Raw genomic sequence first — 20,140 nt, 5'->3', positions numbered from 1 at the left:
AGCAAATGTTCTGCTCCTCTGATTAGCTTAAGCCACTTTCACGTCTCATTTCCCTTGTTTTACCAGCCACAGGTATTGCTTTCACGCTCCGCTACTGCCACTCTGCTGGAGGAAGGCATGTGGGGAGGTCACTGTCAGGCTGAAGAAGGAAAGGAGGTGAGAGAAAAAAAAAGTTCTGCTGCTCTGATTAACTTACGCAAATTTTGTCTTATTCCTTTGTTTTACCATTCACATGTACTGCTTTAGAGTGACATTATTGCCACTCTGCAGAAGGCAGGAGTGTGAGGTCACTGCCAGGCTGGAGAAGTGTTCTGATGAATTTAAAGTCTTTTTCCTCTCCTTGCTTCATTAATCACTGCTGTTACTGTATCCAGGAGGCCGGGCAGGGTAACAACTTAGGGGGTGTATGTTTCTTTCCTCACCGCTTCTCTCTCACGCACCTCAGGCACTCACTGCCTGCCTCTTGTTTACAGGGACCACATCAATAAATGTTTATGCCTTCATCATACACTTATTTTACAATACCAAGTAGTTAATATGTTATTATAAAAAATGATATTTTTGTATAAATCACCAACACATATGTTTAATTAAGTGGGAGTTAACAAGCCATTTACTACATCCTTGCTCCCTCCGAACGTAGTTTGATTAGTTCATTGTATGGAAAGATACGACAAAGGAAGAGGGTGGAATCACATTACGAGTTAATGTAAATTTGTATAGATCATCAGTACATGGGCTTAATGAGGTGGGAGTCAACAAGCTAATTAATATAGTTCAACCACTCGAACTAAATCTTTGCTCGCTCCGTATTTGGTTTGGTTTGATTAATTAGTTGTAGGTCACGATACCACAATGGTATCCTAACAATAATATGTTATAAGCATAGCGAGAGACGGATGGACGGACAAAGAGGTAGATAGAAGGAAGGACAGACGTAAGGTAGAGACTGTAAAAAACGACGGCCCAAAATAGACGCGGGAAAAGATGTCTAGGGAAAGGAGTTGGTAAAATGTACGATAGGGGAGTCTTCTCATTAGGGCTTCATGCGAGTTAAAAGTAAAATGTGCACATGAGAGGAGAGCTGGAGACAGACTGGCCAGTAAACATAAATCAAGTCGAGTACTAAACGTATCAGCAGTTATGAAACAAAGAAGCAATACAACATATTTAGAAGCAGAGGCAATATTTGAATTATGAATATTATTACAGTTGCATTACAACTCCTCTGAAAAAGACTCTCAGTGTGTCTTTCAAATGGCATATGAAAGTTTAAGGAATTTTAACATCATTTCACCTTGATGTAGAAAAAGTATGTACTTTATTTCCCGAAATTACACGATTTGTGTTAGAAAAGTATCGAGCCTTGTTGGATTTTTTTGTTACAGAGGACTTGTACTGCTGGATCTATTGTTATATAAGAGATAATTATGTATATATATATATATATATATATATATATATATATATATATATATATATATATATATATATATATATATATATATATATATATATAATTATTATGTATAATATAATAAATAATGATAACTAAATAATTTAACGATAAAGAAATACGATAACGATAAAAGTTTTCACTATAACGAGGCAATGCGAGTTTCCACGATAACGATGCGATGCGATTCCACGATAAGGGTCCGATGTGATTCCACCATAACGGTGCGATGTGATTCCACGATAACAATGCGAGTTTCCACGATAACGATACAATTCCACGATAACAATGCGAGTTTCCACGATAACGATACAATTCCACGATAACAATGCGAGTTTCCACGATAACGATACAATTCCACGATAACAATGCGAGTTTCCACGATAACGATACAATTCCACGATAACAATTAGAATTTCCACGATAACGATACAATTCCACGATAACGATACGAGTTTCCACGATAATGAAGCGATGCGATTCCACGATAGCGATGCGGGCGATGGCGATAGCGCGGTGATATTGAAGTCCTCTTAGCTACATCGGTACCAGGATGAACTCTTTCTCCCCTGAGGGTCCATCCCAGTCCCGTGGGTGCGAGGCAGTGACGAGGCAACCCTGCAGCGCCTCACACGGTCGCCATGAGCAATGGCGCACCACACACCACACACCACACACACCACTCCCCAAACACCGTATGAAGTGAGGCCTTCTCACCCCTGAAGGACCCCTCGTACTGCCAGTGTCTGGTGCACGGTGCACAGTGACCCAGTGGCAAGCAGTGACCCATTGGCAGTGCCTAGTTAATGCAGAACTTGAGAAGAGTATAGAAATTTCTGGATAGGGAGGATGAGTGGACACAGGTGTGCATGTCTTGTACTACAAGAACTGACACCTGTTGACCTACTTTTTTTTTTTTGTCTTATGCTCTTAAAATAACTTAATTTCTTGATGTTTTTAATCACAACGTTATGTAAATGTGAATGTTTGAAATATAAGGAAAAATAAAGGAATGAAGGAATTAAGATAAAAAGGGGTGAAGGGATAAAGGCTTGCGGGGCTAGTGCGTGCACGAGGGAATAAGGGAAAGGGGCAGTGGGGGGGGCGGGGGCTGTTTAGCCTCCGCCACGTGAGCCATGTTACACTTTTTAAGGTCTGTGTGTTGTCTGTTTTAAATAGAGATCTAATACTTTTTATTAATATATTTTCAGTCTTAAGAATAGAGAAAAATGTCAGATACTGATGTAATTATTTCGTAATTAAATGTCCAAGGCGCGAGAGTACATGAACTTCTCAAAAGCTCTCGGCAGGGTGGATGGACTTGGGAAAGGTTGAGGAGCACTGACGTATAACACATAAAATACCTCATCAGTTCATAGTGTTTAATGAGGCGGCAGTTAATAAAGCAGTTATCAAGACCACTATTTAACTACGTTCTTGCTCATCTGATACTTTGTGTGGTTTGGTTTGATTCATTTGTTGTGTAAAGATGGAACATTGGAGGAGTGCATGGCCTGCCTGTCTTCCCCTGGCCATAGTTTATGTAGAACATAGTATTTATAGTAATGAAACGGTGCATACAAAAATCTAAATCTAAGTTTAACCATCTGTCTCTTGCCCTAACTGTTAATTAAGGCCAGCGAGAAGACGCGATTGTAATGTTAAATTGTAACTTTCTCCAAACATACTCTTTTAATGGTAAAATGTATGTAGACATTTGAACATTGAAAAAACTCAAATATGATGGTTACATGTAAACTTTGGCACACTGCATCTGTGTCATCAAGTGTTTGGCAGTAATGCAGGCGGGGGAGATGACGGCAGCGCGGGAACACTTCCTTGGCTCTCTCACTCGCTTGCTAGTCTACCTCATCGAGTCCAGCGGTCATAACAAAAACTTTCAAGACAAGTTTCCAAAATCTTTCAACATCGAGCAGGATCTTTCAAAGAGAAACACTGAATATTCATTGTGAAATCTAACAATGTTAATAATCACGGATGACTTTACCTTACGTGAAAGAAAACGAGTGTTCTGTAAGGTACACTCAATAATTTTAAAAGCAGACAAATGGATAATATTGAAATAACAGTAGCATTTCCACCCAAGGGCTAGATCAGGGTAAATTATGTTAGGTTTAGATAAATTCTGTTCTTTTAATCTCGTTGCTAATCCCTTCACTGTGTAGATTCCATAAAAAAATAATACTTTTGCTTAGAAATATATAGTTTGTTTTGAAATTAGTTGGTAGGATAAAGTTATTTCCATAAAACCCAATACATTTTTAGATTTAATGTTCTTGTATAATTTTCTGGTAGTTCTGGGGGTTACTGGCCCGCGGCGCTCACGTGTTGCTTGCCTGCACATCCGTGAGGGGCGCGGGGCCAAGACGCAATGGTGTCACAAGGGAATTTCCGGCGTGACCACAGCTTTGATCACCAAATTCACTACATGGTGGTGAGAATTTAGGAATACTTGAAATCCAGTCAGTGATAATAATGAAGTATGCAATGGTATCAGTAAAATATATATTAATAGTGGATAATGCCCCACGCCATGTTAGAGGAAGCCCGATTTGGTGAACATGACGTGCTGTATTTCATACCAAGTTGTATTAAACAATATTGTGATTTTATGATCTAAAGTGCAATAATTCTCAGCCAAGTTGCATTGACATGCCTAGTGCATCTCACTCAGCAAGTGTCTTTGTGAGAGGCAAGGCACTAGATGTGATGACTTTAAATTCAGGTTTTGTCATTAAGTACCTTCCTGTGTCAGGTGGTTTTACAAACAATTACTTGGGCAAGAGCAATCTTAAACACATGGGCGCGTCAGTGTGCAGTGATACCTGATACCAAGCACAGTTCTTGGGACAAGCTGGGATACCCTGTGCATTGGCAACAGTGACGCGTAACAACACTGGTAGGTCGGGTGCCTTTGTCAAACTTGTGCATGTTATGAAAATAACATGTAATAAATGGTCAGTTTTTACAGTTGTAAGCCAAAATAAGATAAACTAATGGGTTGTGATGTGTGACGCTGAGAGGGTGCAGGTAACAAATTTGATGACGCAGCTACCTGCAGTAGTAAGGTGCGTGTGTGTGTTGAATTATCTAAAGAGATACTTACTGGCATAAAACAACTTACCAGCAATCAGGCAGTTACAGTAAATATTAACTAGGACGCCTCACTCATTGTGGAGGAGCCTGGTGAACCCCGGCAGGGCGAGAACCTGGCCATAGCACAGCACCTTGTGACTTCAGGCGGGAGCCACGCAGCAGGCCCTGTGTTGTAGTGATGTGAATACACTGGGCCACGTGAAGAACTTAAGAGAAAATGAAATCATACACACAGAGGAGAATATTGCAATGTAGCGAATATTTGTGAGAGTTACAAGTAAAACACATGGAAAAGCAACTTGAGGTGACAGTGGTGACAGTGGTGGTGGTACCTAAAGCCCCTATTCTGAAAGGCTTTGTTTTCTCATTTCGACTATTTTCGAAGGTCACAGAGATGATCCAAGTTCTCAAGAATGTTTCCTCTGTTAACTGCATAGAATTCTTGTTAATCTGTTACTAGAACCATATAAAAATCCTTAAAAACCAGTGCAACTTAACTTCAATCAGAACCTTTTTGAATGTAGATGAGATGCAGCACAGAAAATTTCAGAATATGGTCGTAAATCTGTTCGCACCTTCATTTCCAAACAGACAAATCTCTTCAAAACACCTACATGTCCGCTAAGTTGTATTTCAGGTTTGGGATTGACTGTCGTTGCATGGAGCTGCCACTGGAGTCAAGAGGTGTCTTCTCGGGGGCCATGCTATTAAAAAATCAGTGGACTTTTTTTTTTCCTTCCTTTTGTTTCCCTCTTACATAAAAAAAAAATAATAATTGGGAGGTATCAAGAATTTGTACTATTTTCACATCTTACCACGGAGCCCACTCATAAAAAAAAAAAAAATGATAATAATCTGGTGTGGTGGACACTCAGGCCAACAATGAACAGCGCTGTGGCACTTAAGATCTGGCCACATGCAGTTTGAAATTTAGTAAATAAACAGACAAATAAATAAAAACCTTCCCTGCAACAAAACAACTCAGAGTTTTGAAGTGAAGGCTCCAGTCAGTGGCGGGAGGAGGCAGTGTGTAATAATGTGTGGCCGTACTGCTCGCAACTGTTCTGGAGACCCCCAGGCACTGGCTGGCTGCTGCTCGTGGCACATTGCGCCTGTCACCTGCTGTCACTGGTAAAGCAAAGGAAATATCCTTGTCTTGTCAAATAATGGATTAAATAAGCACAGTAAAATTTTTTTCCTGCAGTTTTGAAGTACACTGATGATCTGTCCCAATGAGGCATTTCAACAATATATATCTTTTTTTGTTTGCACAAACGTAAACTTCATAAAGATGCCAGTGTAGCATAAACCAATGTGCTTCTTTTGTTTAATAACGAGACGAAAAATTGAGAGGAGAGGTCAATGCCTGCACTGCGATGCGAGGGACGCGCCGCGGCCCAGGGCGCTCCAACAGCACATTTTGTATGGCCAGGGATCTTGTTGTGATGTGTCAAGGAACGTTCAACACTCGGCATTATTAGCTGAATGCCAGTGAACGGTGCGGCTACATGGTAGATGTTGCTGGTTCAATAAAGTCTACAACTCTTCTGCTCGTTTTCAGGCGTAAATAGAACATCGTGAAAGGCAGTCGTTTCTAATGCAGCATGTCGATTTTTGAAAAGTACATGTAATTCATTCCAGTTCGTGCTGTGTTAAGACTGCCTGCCCTCAGGCAATCTTAACTTATGACGCTCAGATCATGATTGTGACATCATGACAAGGCTGCTGGAATCTTGTGTTTCATGAGTGTCATGGCCGTTTTGAACATCCAGTCCCCTATTTTGAAAGGCTTATGACTCAAAAAAAAAAAAAAAAGAAGTTCCAGAGACCACAGAGGTAAGTAGTGCTTACATGAATGTTTCCCGCATTCAAGATAAAGAATCCTTGTTACACTTTCACCTGATTGACAGTTCAGGGGAAGGTGCTTACAGGCCTTGATGAATAAAAAAACAAACAAATGGGGTGGCATTCTCCAAGGAGGGACGGCACCTGATGGAGGGAACTATTTCCACCAAGACAGCTACAAGACGGAGGGACGCGGTGAAGCAGTGTCCGACCAGCAGGTGGCAGGGATGAGGCTTCCTGGGTCAAACAGCGCGGCTCTCAAAATACATTTATTGGGTCAAGGAGGCCCGTGACGTGGCTTCTGTCAGGTGACGCAGAGAGAAGACAGCTGACGTATCAAGTAAATCCTTATAATGAAATACACCAGGACAACATTTCACAATAACAAAAAAAGGGATGCAATATTTTTCTAGATGGCAATAACATCACAAATTCCCATTTTGTGATTTACATTCTTCCCCGTAAGCCCAAATCCCGTTCTTATCCATACACGAGGGAGGCTCTTCTATTCTAAATCTCATCCGCCAACAGGAACACCTGAAGGCATGGAGACGAGTGTCAGTCTTCATCTAGCTGACTGCACGTTCTCAGGAAAGGTGAGGATGTTATCATGAATGTTCACACACTTCCTAACACCTGAAACGTCATAAAACACTCACTTGTTTAACAGCGCACTGATAACAAAAAAAAAAAAAAAAAATGAATATTACGATCTTGAAACCAAACACTTCGGGAGGGATTATTTAGATGCTACCACAGCGAGACTCTCAGGTCTTGGTTTAAGGCAGTGGTTCTCAAACTTTTTCATGAGCGACCCTATTTGGAACATTTCATTCCTTCGCGACCCAGAGTAAAGTATAGAGAAAGAAAATGTACTATGATATATACACTTTATTTTGGAAAAAAAATAAATAATGTGTACAGCTTGTGTACAGCAGTCAGAGACACCATGACGTGGGGCCCAGGAGGAGGGAGGTGGGGGGAAGATGAACATACATAACAAAAGTAATTTGTGGTTAAAGAAGAATAATTCAATTAAGTAACTGAAATACATTATTCCTTAAACCACTGGTTTAAGGAATAATGTTGCCCGCGGACAATTTAGGTTGAAGAAACTGATAGGAAGGAATCGGTTCTCAAATAGAGTGGTAAATGAATGGACCAGACTCAGTAACCAGATTGTTAGTGCAGTCATTAGGGGGCTTTAAAAGAAGATTAGACGAATTTATGGATTGGGATGATAGGTGGAAATAAGTAAATTTGTTTCATACAGGAACCGCCACGTGTAGGCCTGATGACTTCCTGCAGCTTCCCTTTTATGTCCTTATGTTTCTTATATTCAGACAACTTGCAGACTATAGAAATAACAATAAATAACATATGCTACTAGAGGAAAATTAGATATACTTGAGTCTGCACGGCTCCTGTCATTTGTCACGCAAAGCAGACCGTCCCCTTCTCGAGACTGGCCATGTGAGACCGAGGCCAGCCAAGGGACTGAAGCCACGAGAAGACAAACCCAACCCAAGACACTCAGACCACAACCACTATCGTCCCGAGATTGTGTTGGGGTCTGTGCTTCCGGTCACCACGCGAAGCAAAGCCAAGCAGTGTGTTACAAGACGGAAGATTAGTAATGCTACATGAACGAAACCAGGCAGTGTGTTACAAGTGTTTGCTGACTGAATACAAACCACATGTTATACTCCCCACACAGCGTCACACTCCTCACATTCCTCCCCACACAGCGTCACACTCCCTACATTCCTCCCCACACAGCGTCACACTCCCTACATTTCTCCCCACACAGTGTCACACTCTCCACATTCCTCCCCACACAGCGTCACACTCTCCACATTCCTCCCCACACAGCGTCACACTCCCTACATTCCTCCGCACACAGCGTCACACTCTCCACATTCCTCCCCACACAGCGTCACACTCTCCACATTCCTTCCCACACAGCGTCACAGTCTCCACATTCCTCCCCACACAGCGTCACACTCTCCACATTCCTCCCCACACAGCGTCACACTCTCCACATTCCTCCCCACACAGCGTCACACTCTCCACATTCCTTCCCACACAGCGTCACAGTCTCCACATTCCTCCCCACACAGCGTCACACTCTCCACATTCCTCCCCACACAGCGTCACACTCTCCACATTCCTCCCCACACAGCGTCACACTCTCCACATTCCTCCCCACACAGCGTCACACTCCCTACATTCCTCCCCACACAGCGTCACACTCCCTACATTTCTCCCCACACAGTGTCACACTCTCCACATTCCTCCCCACACAGCGTCACACTCTCCACATTCCTCCCCACACAGCGTCACACTCTCTACATTCTTCAACACAGCGTCACATTCCCCACATTCCTCTTCACACAGCGTCACACTCCCCACATTCCTCTTCACACAGCGTCACACTCCCCACATTCCTCTCCACACAGCGTCACACCCTCCACGCACCGTCACACTCCCCACACATCGTCACACTTCCCACACAGGGTCACACTCTCCACGAAGCGTTACACTCCCCTACATCGTCACACTCCTCACACAGCGTCACACTCCCTACATTCCTCCCCACACAGCGTTACACTCTCCACATTCTTCCCCACACAGCGCCACACTCTCCACATTCCTTCCTACACAGCGTCACACTCTCCACATTCCTCCCCACATAGAGTCACGCTCCCCACACGTCACACTCTCCACATTCTCCCCAAACACAGCGTCACACTCCCCACACAGCATCACATTCTTCCATTTCTCACCACACAACGTCACACTCTCCACATTTCTGCCCAAACAGCGTCACACTCCCACATTCCTCTCCACACAGCGTCACACCCTCCACGCATCGTCACACTTCCCACACATCGTCACACTTCCCACACAGCGTCACACTCTCCACGAAGCGTCACAGCGTCACACTCCCCCACATCGTCACACTCCTCCCACAGCGTCACACTCCCTACATTCCTCCCTACACAGCGTCACACTCCCCACATTCCTCCCCACACAGCGTTACACTCCACATTTCTCCCTACACAGCGTCACACTCCCCACATTCCTCCCCAAACAGCATCACACTCTTCACATTCCTCCCCACACAGCGTCACACTCCCCACATTCCTCCCCACACAGCGTCACACCCCACATTCCTCCCCACACAGCGTCACACTCTCCACATTCCTCCCCACACAGCGTCACACTCTCCACATTCCTCCCCACACAGCGTCACACTCCCTACATTCCTCCCCACACAGCGTCACACTCTCCACATTCCTCCCCAAACACAGCGTCACACTCTCCACATTTCTCCCCACACAGCGTCACACTCTCCACATTCCTCCCCACACAGCGTCATACTCTCCACATTCTTCTCCACACAGCGTCACACTCTCCACATTCCTCCCCACACAGCGTCACACTCCTCACATCCCTCTGAAGCGTCACACTGCCCATGTTCCTTTCGTAGTTATGGAGTCAATGTCCTGTATTTCTCTTCGCGTCACACTCCTCCCCAGCGTGTCACATCCCAGCGCCGCGTCACACCGCCTCCCCTGGCAGTCCGTCACCTGCACCGTTCCTGGCAGCCCACACGCGGAGAATTGCGGGCTAAGAAAGGGACCAAAAGTGATCGGATAATTAGGCAGTTAATTAAACAAATGATAATTAGAAATGGTGTTGACTGAGCAGTGAGGGGCGGACGAGTGGCGGCCGCAGGGGAGGACTGCAATATTGGCGCCGCACTCCTCGCACCGCCCGCCTTCACCTCGTTACCAGACACACTTTTGCTACGCTAATTAAATTTTCAAGATGATCAACTCGATAGGGAACAAGCGTGGTGTGTGACTGCATTACGATGGGCGGACGGTGAGGGCGCGGGGCGGGCCTTCCTGCTGGTGGAGTGGTCGCGCTGGGCTGCCGTGGGACGCTGAGTTGTGGACGCGTTCGAAGCAAGATGAAAACCCACCAAAGCGAGGCTGGAGAGTGTCAATATTTGCCGTTGAAATAACTTGCCATCCGTTATCAAATAATTCTTCTTGTGGTTCACTATTAACTGCCTGCAAAATCTAATTCCGAAGGCAAACATAGAAGCGTTTGAAAACCATTTTAAACAAATTTTCAATATGTAGTCGCGGGGATTGACACAATGTAAACACCCCGATTATTAAACTTGGGTGAGGGACGAAGCCGAGGGGAAGAGGAGGAGGAGGAGGAGGAGGAAGGGAGGAGGGAAAGGAGGAGGGAAGGGAAGGGAAGGGAAGGGAAAGGATGAGAGAGAGAGAGAGAGAGAGAGAGAGAGAGAGAGAGAGAGAGAGAGAGAGAGAGAGAGAGAGAGAGAGAGAGAGAGAGAGAGAGAGAGATAATAGGAAAACGATCAGGAGGACGAGGAGGAGCAGGAGTAAAAGGAAGAGAAGGACTAGAAAGGGAGAAGGAAGAACAGAGGACAAGAGACAGAAGGAAAGGGTGCTCGAAGTGATACAAGACACATGACTCGATGCTGTGTGATTAAGAAACGCAAATGAGAGAGAGAGAGAGAGAGAGAGAGAGAGAGAGAGAGAGAGAGAGAGAGAGAGAGAGAGAGAGAGAGAGAGAGAGAGAGAGAATTGCGTAGGACACTGGTGGTTAGACAAATAAAACGATGATGGTGATGATAGTGGTGGTAGTGGCGGTGGTGGTAGCGTCAGAGTGGTAAGGTGGTGATGGTAGTGGTGGTGGTAGTGATGGTGGTTACGTCAGAGTGGTAGCGGTGGTAGTAGTGGTAGTAGTGATGGCGATAGCGATAATAGTGGTAGTAACGTCAGTGGTAGCTGCGGTGGTGGTGGTAGTGGTGACGACGACAGTGGAAGAAGTTGTGATAGCGTCAGAGTGGTGGTGGTAGTGGTGGTAGGGGTAATGGCAGTGGTAGCAGTAGTAGTGGTGGCAGTGGTGAAGGTGGTGGTGGTGGTGGTGGTGGTAGTGCAGGTGGCGGCGGGGTGGCGAGGGGCAGGTTGGCTCGCGACAAATGCGATTTACATATGACAGCAATACCATTAATGTCGTCACTAGCGGCGAGCGATACCCGCGCCCAACGCTTCACTCAGCCCGCCCCTCGCCGCTACGCACTGCAGCACACGCCACGCCGCTGCTGCACCATCACACGCCACCACGCGCCCCACCCAGCACCACACCACCACACACGCACCCCTCACAGCCACACCAGCACCACAAACTAGGCGAACGTAAACGACTTACACGAACTACAAACTTATGAAAAGCCTGGACTCGCTGGAAACACGAAAATTATTGTTTTCTAATCAATCGCTCGAAATCTATATTCACAGGAGCTAGTGCCTCATCTGACAACAAAATTATGATGGCCAAGCGAGCCGGCAGACGCTTCGTAGCGCGGCTCAATACGAGGAACAAGACTGAAAGAGCAAAAAACCCTCGGAAACTATTGGCTGGCGACCCCTGGCTTCCCGCCCCGCTTGGCAGATCAAAGTGTACCCAGATGATGCCTAATAGATTTGATATTGGTCTGATATCATGCCGCCGCCAGCCCGCTAACCGAGGCCCGATCAAACCAGGCCCGGATGCCGACGAGGAGACATTACCCGCTAAAATGAGGGTGAATTGAGGTCTGCCAGGTTTGTGAGGAAGAGAAGAGCAGAGGTAGGAGGCGGAGGGAAAAGACGGGTAAGGAAGTGTATTGAAGGAGTGTTGAGTGATGGGTTGTTATGGAGCAGCAAACTGGATGGTGAGGAAAGAAATGGGGGATGATAGGCCCAAAACACACATCCTATCATTCCCGCTAATTACAAAATGGGTGTCTGATTTCATTACCATCACCATCACCGTCACCATTACTACCAGAACGATGACGAAAACATAACGAATTTTACTGAACCGACCAGAGGCAGAGAATGAAGGCGTGGTGAGGTGAAGACAAGGGAGGGAAACGTAGCTATTCGTGCAGGGGAGTGCGATAGTGAGCGGTGGCAGGGTGTGAAGAACATGAGTTGGCTAGAGAAAGATGCGAGGAAGGTTTGAGATGGCAGGTGTGAGGGTTAGGTGGGCGTAAGAGTAAGGTTAGACGTACAGTAAGTATGAAATTGTGGGCGTGAGGGTGTGAGGGTGGGGTTCAAACTGAGTGTGAGTAAACGGGCAGCATTTTATGAACCCCAGTGACTATTCTGAAGCACTTCGCAGCCTCACCTCTGCTACGCTACTTTGAACAGACTCTAGTGGAAGTAATAAGAGTTGTCGAGGGTGTTTTTACGATTCCAGGGATAGATTAGCAAGAATTCTACATCATAGCTTGGAAAACACCCTTGAAAACTCGACTAATCATCTCTGTGGCCTTTGAAAATAGTCATGATGAGAGAGCAAAGCGTTTCAGAATACTGGCCCAGGGCTGAGGGACGCACGCCGCTGCTCCCTCCGCCTCGCCTGCGTGTTACTCCGCCAAAGAATGCATCGGGAGAGAGGAAATTGTTGGAGTGTCGTACGCAGAGTTGCGGGTAAATGCTATAGTGTTGCAGCGTTGCAATGCTGTAGTGTTGCAGTGCTGTAGTTTGGAGAACCTCATGTTGGCAAGACGTGTTTATTTAATTTCCTTACTTTCTTCTTATTTATTTATTTATTTATCTATTTATTTGTTTATTTTTCAGTGAAAGGTATGTAGAGGACACTTTTTTTTTTTGCCATGACAATGATGATGGTGATGATGATGGTGATACGACAATAACGAGAACAGTGATGATGATAATAACGGTGATGATAATGATGATGATGATAACGATGATGATGATGGGAATGACGATAATGATGATAATGAGAATAATGATGACGATGATAATGGTCACAATAATAAAGATGATGATGATAACGATAATAATGATAATGGCGACAATAAGGATAATGATGATCATAAAGATGGTGACAACAGCTAAGGAAACGATGATGACAATGATGGTAATAATAATAATAACAATGATGAACGACAATAACGATGATAATATGACAATAATGATGAGGATGATAATGAAAATGATGACGATAAGAAAGAAGATGATGATGACAATGATAATGATGATAATGATGACGTTGATGATGAAGATGATGAATAACAAAAAGAAGATGACGAAAATGATGAGAATAACAAATAAAATGACAGTGGTGATAATTCAAGCGTCATTACAGGTGCTTTCAACTCCCCACGCTTAATCCGTCACTATCTAATGCAACGGATGACTTTTATTTTCGTGATCTAATACAAAGCATCACAATTTTTTGCCATCGAGTTACTGAGGCATTACATGATGCGCGCCGTGAGAGAATGAGTGAATAGCTGAGTAATGAGAAAGTTAAAAAGAAGAATGAATAGTAGTAGTACGTAGATAAGTGAAAAGTAAGTTGATAAATAGATGAATAAGTAAATAAGTAACGAGTAAGTAATAGATAAGTAAAGAGATTGTGAGTTAAGTAATGTAAGAAGTAAGAAAGTAAGGAAATAAAGAAATGAAGTGACTGATCATTCCTCATTTCACCCTCTCGCTCCAACACACACAATATCCACCCACCCACTTACCCACTTACCCACACACACACACACACATACATATTCACCAACTGCTTCCCCCCACCACCCTTCCCCATACAACAGGTCACCTACTGCCAAAAAAAACCCGAAGAATGAAAGAAATCATGACCTCTCTCCGATAACCAGTTCCCGTTTTCTACATGGGAGTTGGAGTTGCAGTCTGGGGGAGGCTTAAATTTCGGCTTTCGGAATCTTCACACTCCCTCCTAGCACTTCCTCTCATTAACAGGTTACATGGTATTAGTTTAATTTCATGGTAGTGCTAGACGGACAGACAGAAAGGCGGACAGATGGACAGATAAACAGATAATATAGTTTGATAGACAGACAGACGGACAGACAGACAGACAGACAGACAAAGACAGACAGATAAAAAACTAGACAGCCAGATAGACGGACAGACAACTAAACAAACAGACAGACAGGAAGACAGCCAGAAAGTTAGAGAGAAAGATAAACAGACAGATAGACAGACAGGCAGACATACAGAAAGACAGAAAAACAGAAAACTAGACTGACAGACAAACAGGTAGACAGATAAACAGACAGACAGACAGACAGATAAACAGACAGACAAACAGACAAACAGACATAGAGACAGACAGACAGGCAGGCAGGCAGGTAGTCAGGCAGACAGACAGACAGACAGACAGACAGACAAAGACAAAACAGACAGACAAACAGACAAACAGACATAAAGACAAGGAGGGGCAGACAGACAGACAGACAGAAATACAAAGAGTGATAGACAGACAGACAGACAGACAGACAGACAGACAGACAGACAGACAGACAGACAGACAAACAGACAGAAAGACAAAGAGGGACAGACAGACAGACAGACAGACAAACAGACAGAAAGACAAAGAGGGACAGACAGACAGACAGAGACAGAAAGACTAAGAGGGACAGACAGACAGACAGACAGACAGACAGACAGACAGACAGAGACAGAAAGACTAAGAGGGACAGACAGACAGACAGACAGACAGACAAACAGACAGAAAGACAAAGAGGGACAGACAGACAGACAGACAGACAAACAGACAGAAAGACAAAGAGGGACAGACAGACAGACAGAGACAGAAAGACTAAGAGGGACAGACAGACAGACAGACAGACAGACAGACAGACAGACAGACAGACAGAGACAGAAAGACTAAGAGGGACAGACAGACAGACAGACAGACAGACAGACAGACAGACAGAGACAGAAAGACTAAGAGGGACAGACAGACAGGACAGACAGACAGACAGACAGACAGACAGACAGACAGACAGACAGAAAGACAGAGGGACAGACAGACAGACAGACAGACAGACAGACAGACAGACAGACAGACAGAGACAGAAAGACTAAGAGGGACAGACAGACAGACAGACAGCCAGATAGATGGAAAGACAGACAGACAGACAAGCGAGAGAGAGAGAGAGAGAGAGAGAGAGAGAGAGAGAGAGAGAGAGAGAGAGAGAGAGAGAGAGAGAGAGAGAGAGAGAGAGAGAGAGAATGTAATACAATTGAATAGGGAAAGAAAGAAATTAAGAAAGCAAAACAAATTAAAAGAAAAGAAACATGACGAGAGAGAGAGAGAGAGAGAGAGAGAGAGAGAGAGAGAGAGAGAGAGAGAGAGAGAGAGAGAGAGAGAGAGAGAGAGAGAGAGAGAGAGAGAGAGGTGGCTATTAATAAAAGTGTCTAAATTGGTGAGCGGTAGCAGTGCGCACCAAAGAAAAAATAGATATTGCTTCCTCTATGGTTATCAATAGGTGAGTGGGGCGCGGCGCACGTGGCGGGGCGGGGAGGGCTGGCTGGCTGGCTGGCGGGGCGGGCTGGTGGGGCGGGGCGGCTGCTGCGGGGCATGGGTGGGATAAAACATTCATATCTCAATTACAGGAGTGCCCGCCTCCATTGACACGAGGAGCAGATGCCTTCCCTCCGCAATATTTAATAGACAAACATCTAACATCGTCCGTAACAGCATCATTGTTTGCGAGTAATTCCGTTTGAATGGAGCTAATACGGAGGCGGGCGGGGGCGTGGCCAGGAGAGGCAACCTTTCTCACATCGCGTCGTCGGCTTCCCGCGGCGCTGCGTACGGGCGGGAAGACTGGGGGCGGGAGGAGAGGAGGCGGGGTGAGCGAAAGGCGGAGGGAGAGGTAGTGAGGCAGTGTTCGTCTTAGTAATTCATGACGGTACTTGATGGCAGGAGTTTTGTTGAGGCTCCGGGATGCAGCCTCTGTTTATTCGCAGCTCACGAGATCTCTTTTGAAACTGGAAACTGTCGCTCGGTCTGGATTACATATTCATGGCGTCATCTTCTTCAAGGTGCGCCGTAATGGTTCCCAGGATTCTCTGATAACCCCGGTTTACGAAAAGGAGAGAAAAAAATATTAGGGCATTACACGGCAACAATTTCTTCCTGTTTCACCTCTTTGTTTGTTGTTTGGGACTGACTCCTGGGAAAAAAAGAAAAAAAGATAAAGAAAAAGAAAGATATTACAGAACGTCATTTCTCTCCCCTTCATTTTTTTTTTTTTTTTAGAATTAGAAACAAAATGAAAGAAAAAGAAATGAAAAAAGAGCACTACAAATTATTACTTCTTCACTTCTTTATTTTTGGTTTAGAACTCGAAACAGAACAAAAAAATACAAAAAAAAAAATACTACAGAAGGCCTTTTCTTTCCCATTCACCTCTTTATTTAATGTTTAGGATTTGATAAAAAAAATATATTACAGAACATTACGATCACTATTTCTTCTCTACCTCTTTGTTTATTGTTTACCAATCCAAAAAAAAAAAAAAAAAATAGAGAGCATTACAAAACTACTGATTACATTCATGTCTTTACCTATTGTTCTGAACTCAAAACAAAAAAAAAGAAAGAAAAAAAAAGAGAGGATTACAGCAAACCAAATATTTATCCTCCACCTCTATTTGTTTACGATTCAAAACAAGAAAACGAGAGACAAAATTATTACAAAGCACTAAACAACACTATTTCTCCCATCTATCTCTTTATTTACTGGTTAGGATTCGAAGTTTCATTGTCTCAGTTAAGTCTATCCAGTTTAGTGCAGTCTCCCTTCCTTCCTCCCCTCAGAAGTGCCCCGCCTGTGACGCGTGTCCTCCCCACTCCTCCCCACTCCTCCTCCTCCTTTCCCAGGCCCTTCTAATGATGCCCCGCGCGCCCTAATGCGATTATCCAATGTAAACAAGATAATGGCAAGGGTCTGGGAGGACTCGGCGTGTGTGTGTGCGCGTGTGTGCGTGTGTGTGTGTGAATTAAGTGATACGGATACAGTCATGGGTGAGTTTTGTACCGAATCGCTATTTATTAGGTGTGTGTGTGTGTGTGTGTGTGTGTGTGTGTGTGTGTGTGTGTGTGTGTGTGTGTTATGAAAGGATAAATGGAGGAGCTTTTATTTTTATTCTTACTGTGAAAGTGAAAGAATGAATTGATAAAGGTCTAAATATGCAAACAAGGTAGAGAGAGAGAGAGAGAGAGAGAGAGAGAGAGAGAGAGAGAGAGAGAGAGAGAGAGAGAGAGAGAGAGACTCGTACTCATCACAATTACAAAAATGAAAACGAACATTACACTGAAGAAGAAGACGACGAAGAAGAAGAAGGAAAATAATAATAATAATAATAATAATAATAATAATAATAATAATAATAATAATAATAATAATAATAATAATAACTAATGATAATGAGATGAAGAAGAAGAAGAAGAAGAACAATAACAACAACAACAACAACAACAACAACAACAACAACAACAACAACAACAACAACAACAAGCAGCAGGTTTCTAGTAATAGTTTAACAATATACGTAGTTACTACACTACGCCGTAAGTGTAAACATCACCCATGAAAATGTGGTTAATGTGGAAGCTGGTGGAGGTTTGCAGTAAGAACGTAAGACCATAAGAATACGAGAAAATAAGTTAAGCTGCAAGAAGTCATCAGGCCTACACGTGGCAATCCCTCTGCGAAACATATCTAGCTACTTCCACGTATCATCTCATCCACAAAGCTGTCTAATCTAGTGCTTGCATGATTGTAAGGAGAGTTCAACAAGTATTCTGCATTAAAAGTAGTGAAAACATCCAAGAAAAGCTGTAAAATATTATCTGTGGCCTTTGAAAAATAGTTGATGAGGGACGGATGAGTTCAAGAATATCCACATATCTCTCTCTCGCCACGACTGTCACCAAAGGCCACAGAGATGATGACTTTACGGATTTCCACTGACATTTTCCTTACCCCTAACACATAATACTTCTCAAACTTCCCTAGAATCATGAAAGCACTACTGAAAACCTGCAACACCCTCCACTACGGCCTTTCATAGCGAGTCGAGACAGGACGCTGTGAAGTTTGAGAAAGCGACCCTTGCTATCCAGACAGATCCTCCTTACTGAACATCTTCCCTCGTACTGCGATAAGGAAATAGAGAGATACTGAGTGAAATAATTGTTTTTGGTGGTTTTAAGAGAGAGAGAGAGAGAGAGAGAGAGAGAGAGAGAGAGAGAGAGAGAGAGAGAGAGAGAGAGAGAGAGAGACTGACTGACTTCGGAAACTTAACTGGTCACCTCTCTTGATTTTTCTTCTCTTGTTTCTTTTACAGAGTGTCTTTGTGAATAGGCTTGTATTTTTATCTATTTATTTATTTATCTGTTTATTTAGTTTTAAGTTTCTTTCTTTCATTCCTTTTTTCTTTCTTTCTTTCTTTCTTTCTTTTATTACTTCCTCTGCCCTTGCTCGCTCTCGCTGATACAAAAAAAGAGAAAAAATGTGAAAATAAAAACAGAAATTATCAGACCATGAAAGAATAATAATAATAAAAAAAAGGAAGAGGAAATGAAGGAAGGAAGGAGGGAGGGAGCAATGTAAATGAGTGCTAGAGAATATTGAAAAGAAAACAGAAAAAAGGGATATGCACATTAAAGGGGAAAAAAAAAAAGATTAGAGAATGTAAGATAGTGAAAATGAAATAGAGGAAGAAGGTAAGGATGTGAAGCAGGACAAAGAGAATAAAAAAATAAAGCGAGGGCAAAAAAAAAAAAAAGTATAACACATGAAAAACAAGAAGAAAACAAAAACAAAATGAAAGAAGAATGAAAGTGAATATTAAAAAGAAAGGAAGATGTGAAACAGGACAAACAGACAAAAAAAAAAAAAAACGAAGAGTCTAAAAATGATAACACGAAAAATAAGAGAGAGAGAGAGAGAGAGAGAGAGAGAGAGAGAGAGAGAGAGAGAGAGAGAGAGAGAGAGAGAGAGAGAGAGAGAGAGAGAGAGAGAAAACAAGATAAACTGAACAGGAAATAAAACAGGAATGAAACTGAAAAATAAAGAAAAAGAAAGAAGGTAAAGAATGTGAAGGAAAACAAACATAATAACAAAAATACAAAAGATATACTGAAAAAAAAAGAAAAGGAAAAAAAGAAAAAGAAAACAAACCAGAAGATAAACTGAACGGGGAGTAAAACAGGAATGAAAGTAAAACGGAACAGAGGAAGAAGTTAAAAATATGAAAGAAAACAAAGAAAATAAACGGAAGGCAAAAAGATAACAAACGATATAAAAGACAAGGTGATAAACGGAACGAGGAAAGAAATATGAAGAAACTTTCCATATTAAAGAAAAAAAAACAACTACTAGTATATGAAGGAAAAAAATAAATAAACAAGAGAGAGAGAGAGAGAGAGAGAGAGAGAGAGAGAGAGAGAGAGAGAGAGAGAGAGAGAGAGAGAGAGAGAGAGAGAGAGAGAGAGAGAGAGAGAGAGAGAGAGAGAGAGAGAGAGAGAGAGAGAGAGAGAGTACAGGACTAGAGAAAAAATGAAAAAAATGGAAAGGAGATCTAAGAAGAATAAACTAAAATAAGGAAAAAAAAAGAAAGAAACACGAGAAATTAGATACATAAAAAGAAAAAAAAACTGAAAGGTGAAAAAAAGTCAAAATTAGGTTGATGAAAGGAAATAAAGAGAAGGAAAAATAAACAAGAAAGTGTGGCAGAAAATGAATGAAAGAATAAAATTGGGAAAGACAATCAGATAACGAGAAAAAAAAGAAAAACAAAGACAGGAAAGGATAAGAAAAATTACGAAC

At 43.1% G+C, this 20,140-nt stretch overlaps 2 protein-coding genes across 6 annotated transcripts in view; one reads left to right on the top strand and one right to left on the bottom strand.

Annotated features, from left to right (window-relative positions):
* LOC135112293 (transcriptional adapter 1-like) overlaps positions 1-20,140 on the bottom strand; it is a 99,225-nt gene that overhangs the window by 12,844 nt on the left and 66,241 nt on the right. Inside the window, exon 1 of one of the 5 annotated variants that reach the window (XM_064026601.1) lies at positions 226-487. The exons of 1 other annotated variant lie outside the window; for it this stretch is intronic. The gene's annotated coding sequence lies outside the window, so the exon portion shown is untranslated. Of the gene's footprint in view, positions 1-196; positions 488-20,140 lie in introns of those variants that run through there. 3 more of the 5 variants (XM_064026600.1, XM_064026604.1, XM_064026602.1) reach the window with 3 other exon arrangements.
* On the top strand, positions 6,082-9,881 carry LOC135111945 (mucin-3B-like). Its single transcript, XM_064025624.1, has 3 exons — positions 6,082-6,136; positions 7,863-8,051; positions 8,260-9,881. Exons 1-3 carry the CDS (start codon positions 6,082-6,084, stop codon positions 9,879-9,881), a joined length of 1,866 nt encoding a protein of 621 aa, XP_063881694.1.

Source organism: Scylla paramamosain, chromosome 23, assembly GCF_035594125.1.
Source record: "Scylla paramamosain isolate STU-SP2022 chromosome 23, ASM3559412v1, whole genome shotgun sequence".
Classification (NCBI taxonomy): domain Eukaryota; kingdom Metazoa; phylum Arthropoda; class Malacostraca; order Decapoda; family Portunidae; genus Scylla; species Scylla paramamosain.
The sequence above is the reverse complement of the archived record's forward strand: the minus strand, read 5'-3'. Positions and strand labels throughout refer to the sequence as shown.

What these genes read in the sequence shown, in the direction of transcription:
- LOC135111945 (XM_064025624.1), top strand. Translation starts at nt 6,082, where the DNA reads ATGGTAGATGTTGCTGGTTCAATAAAGTCTACAACTCTTCTGCTCGTT. An exon ending in TCTTCTGCTCGTTTTCAGGC is followed by an intron (nt 6,137 to 7,862) that starts GTAAATAGAACA and finishes TGTCACGCAAAG; the next exon opens with CAGACCGTCCCCTTCTCGAG. An exon ending in TGTTACAAGACGGAAGATTA is followed by an intron (nt 8,052 to 8,259) that starts GTAATGCTACAT and finishes CTCCCCACACAG; the next exon opens with CGTCACACTCTCCACATTCC.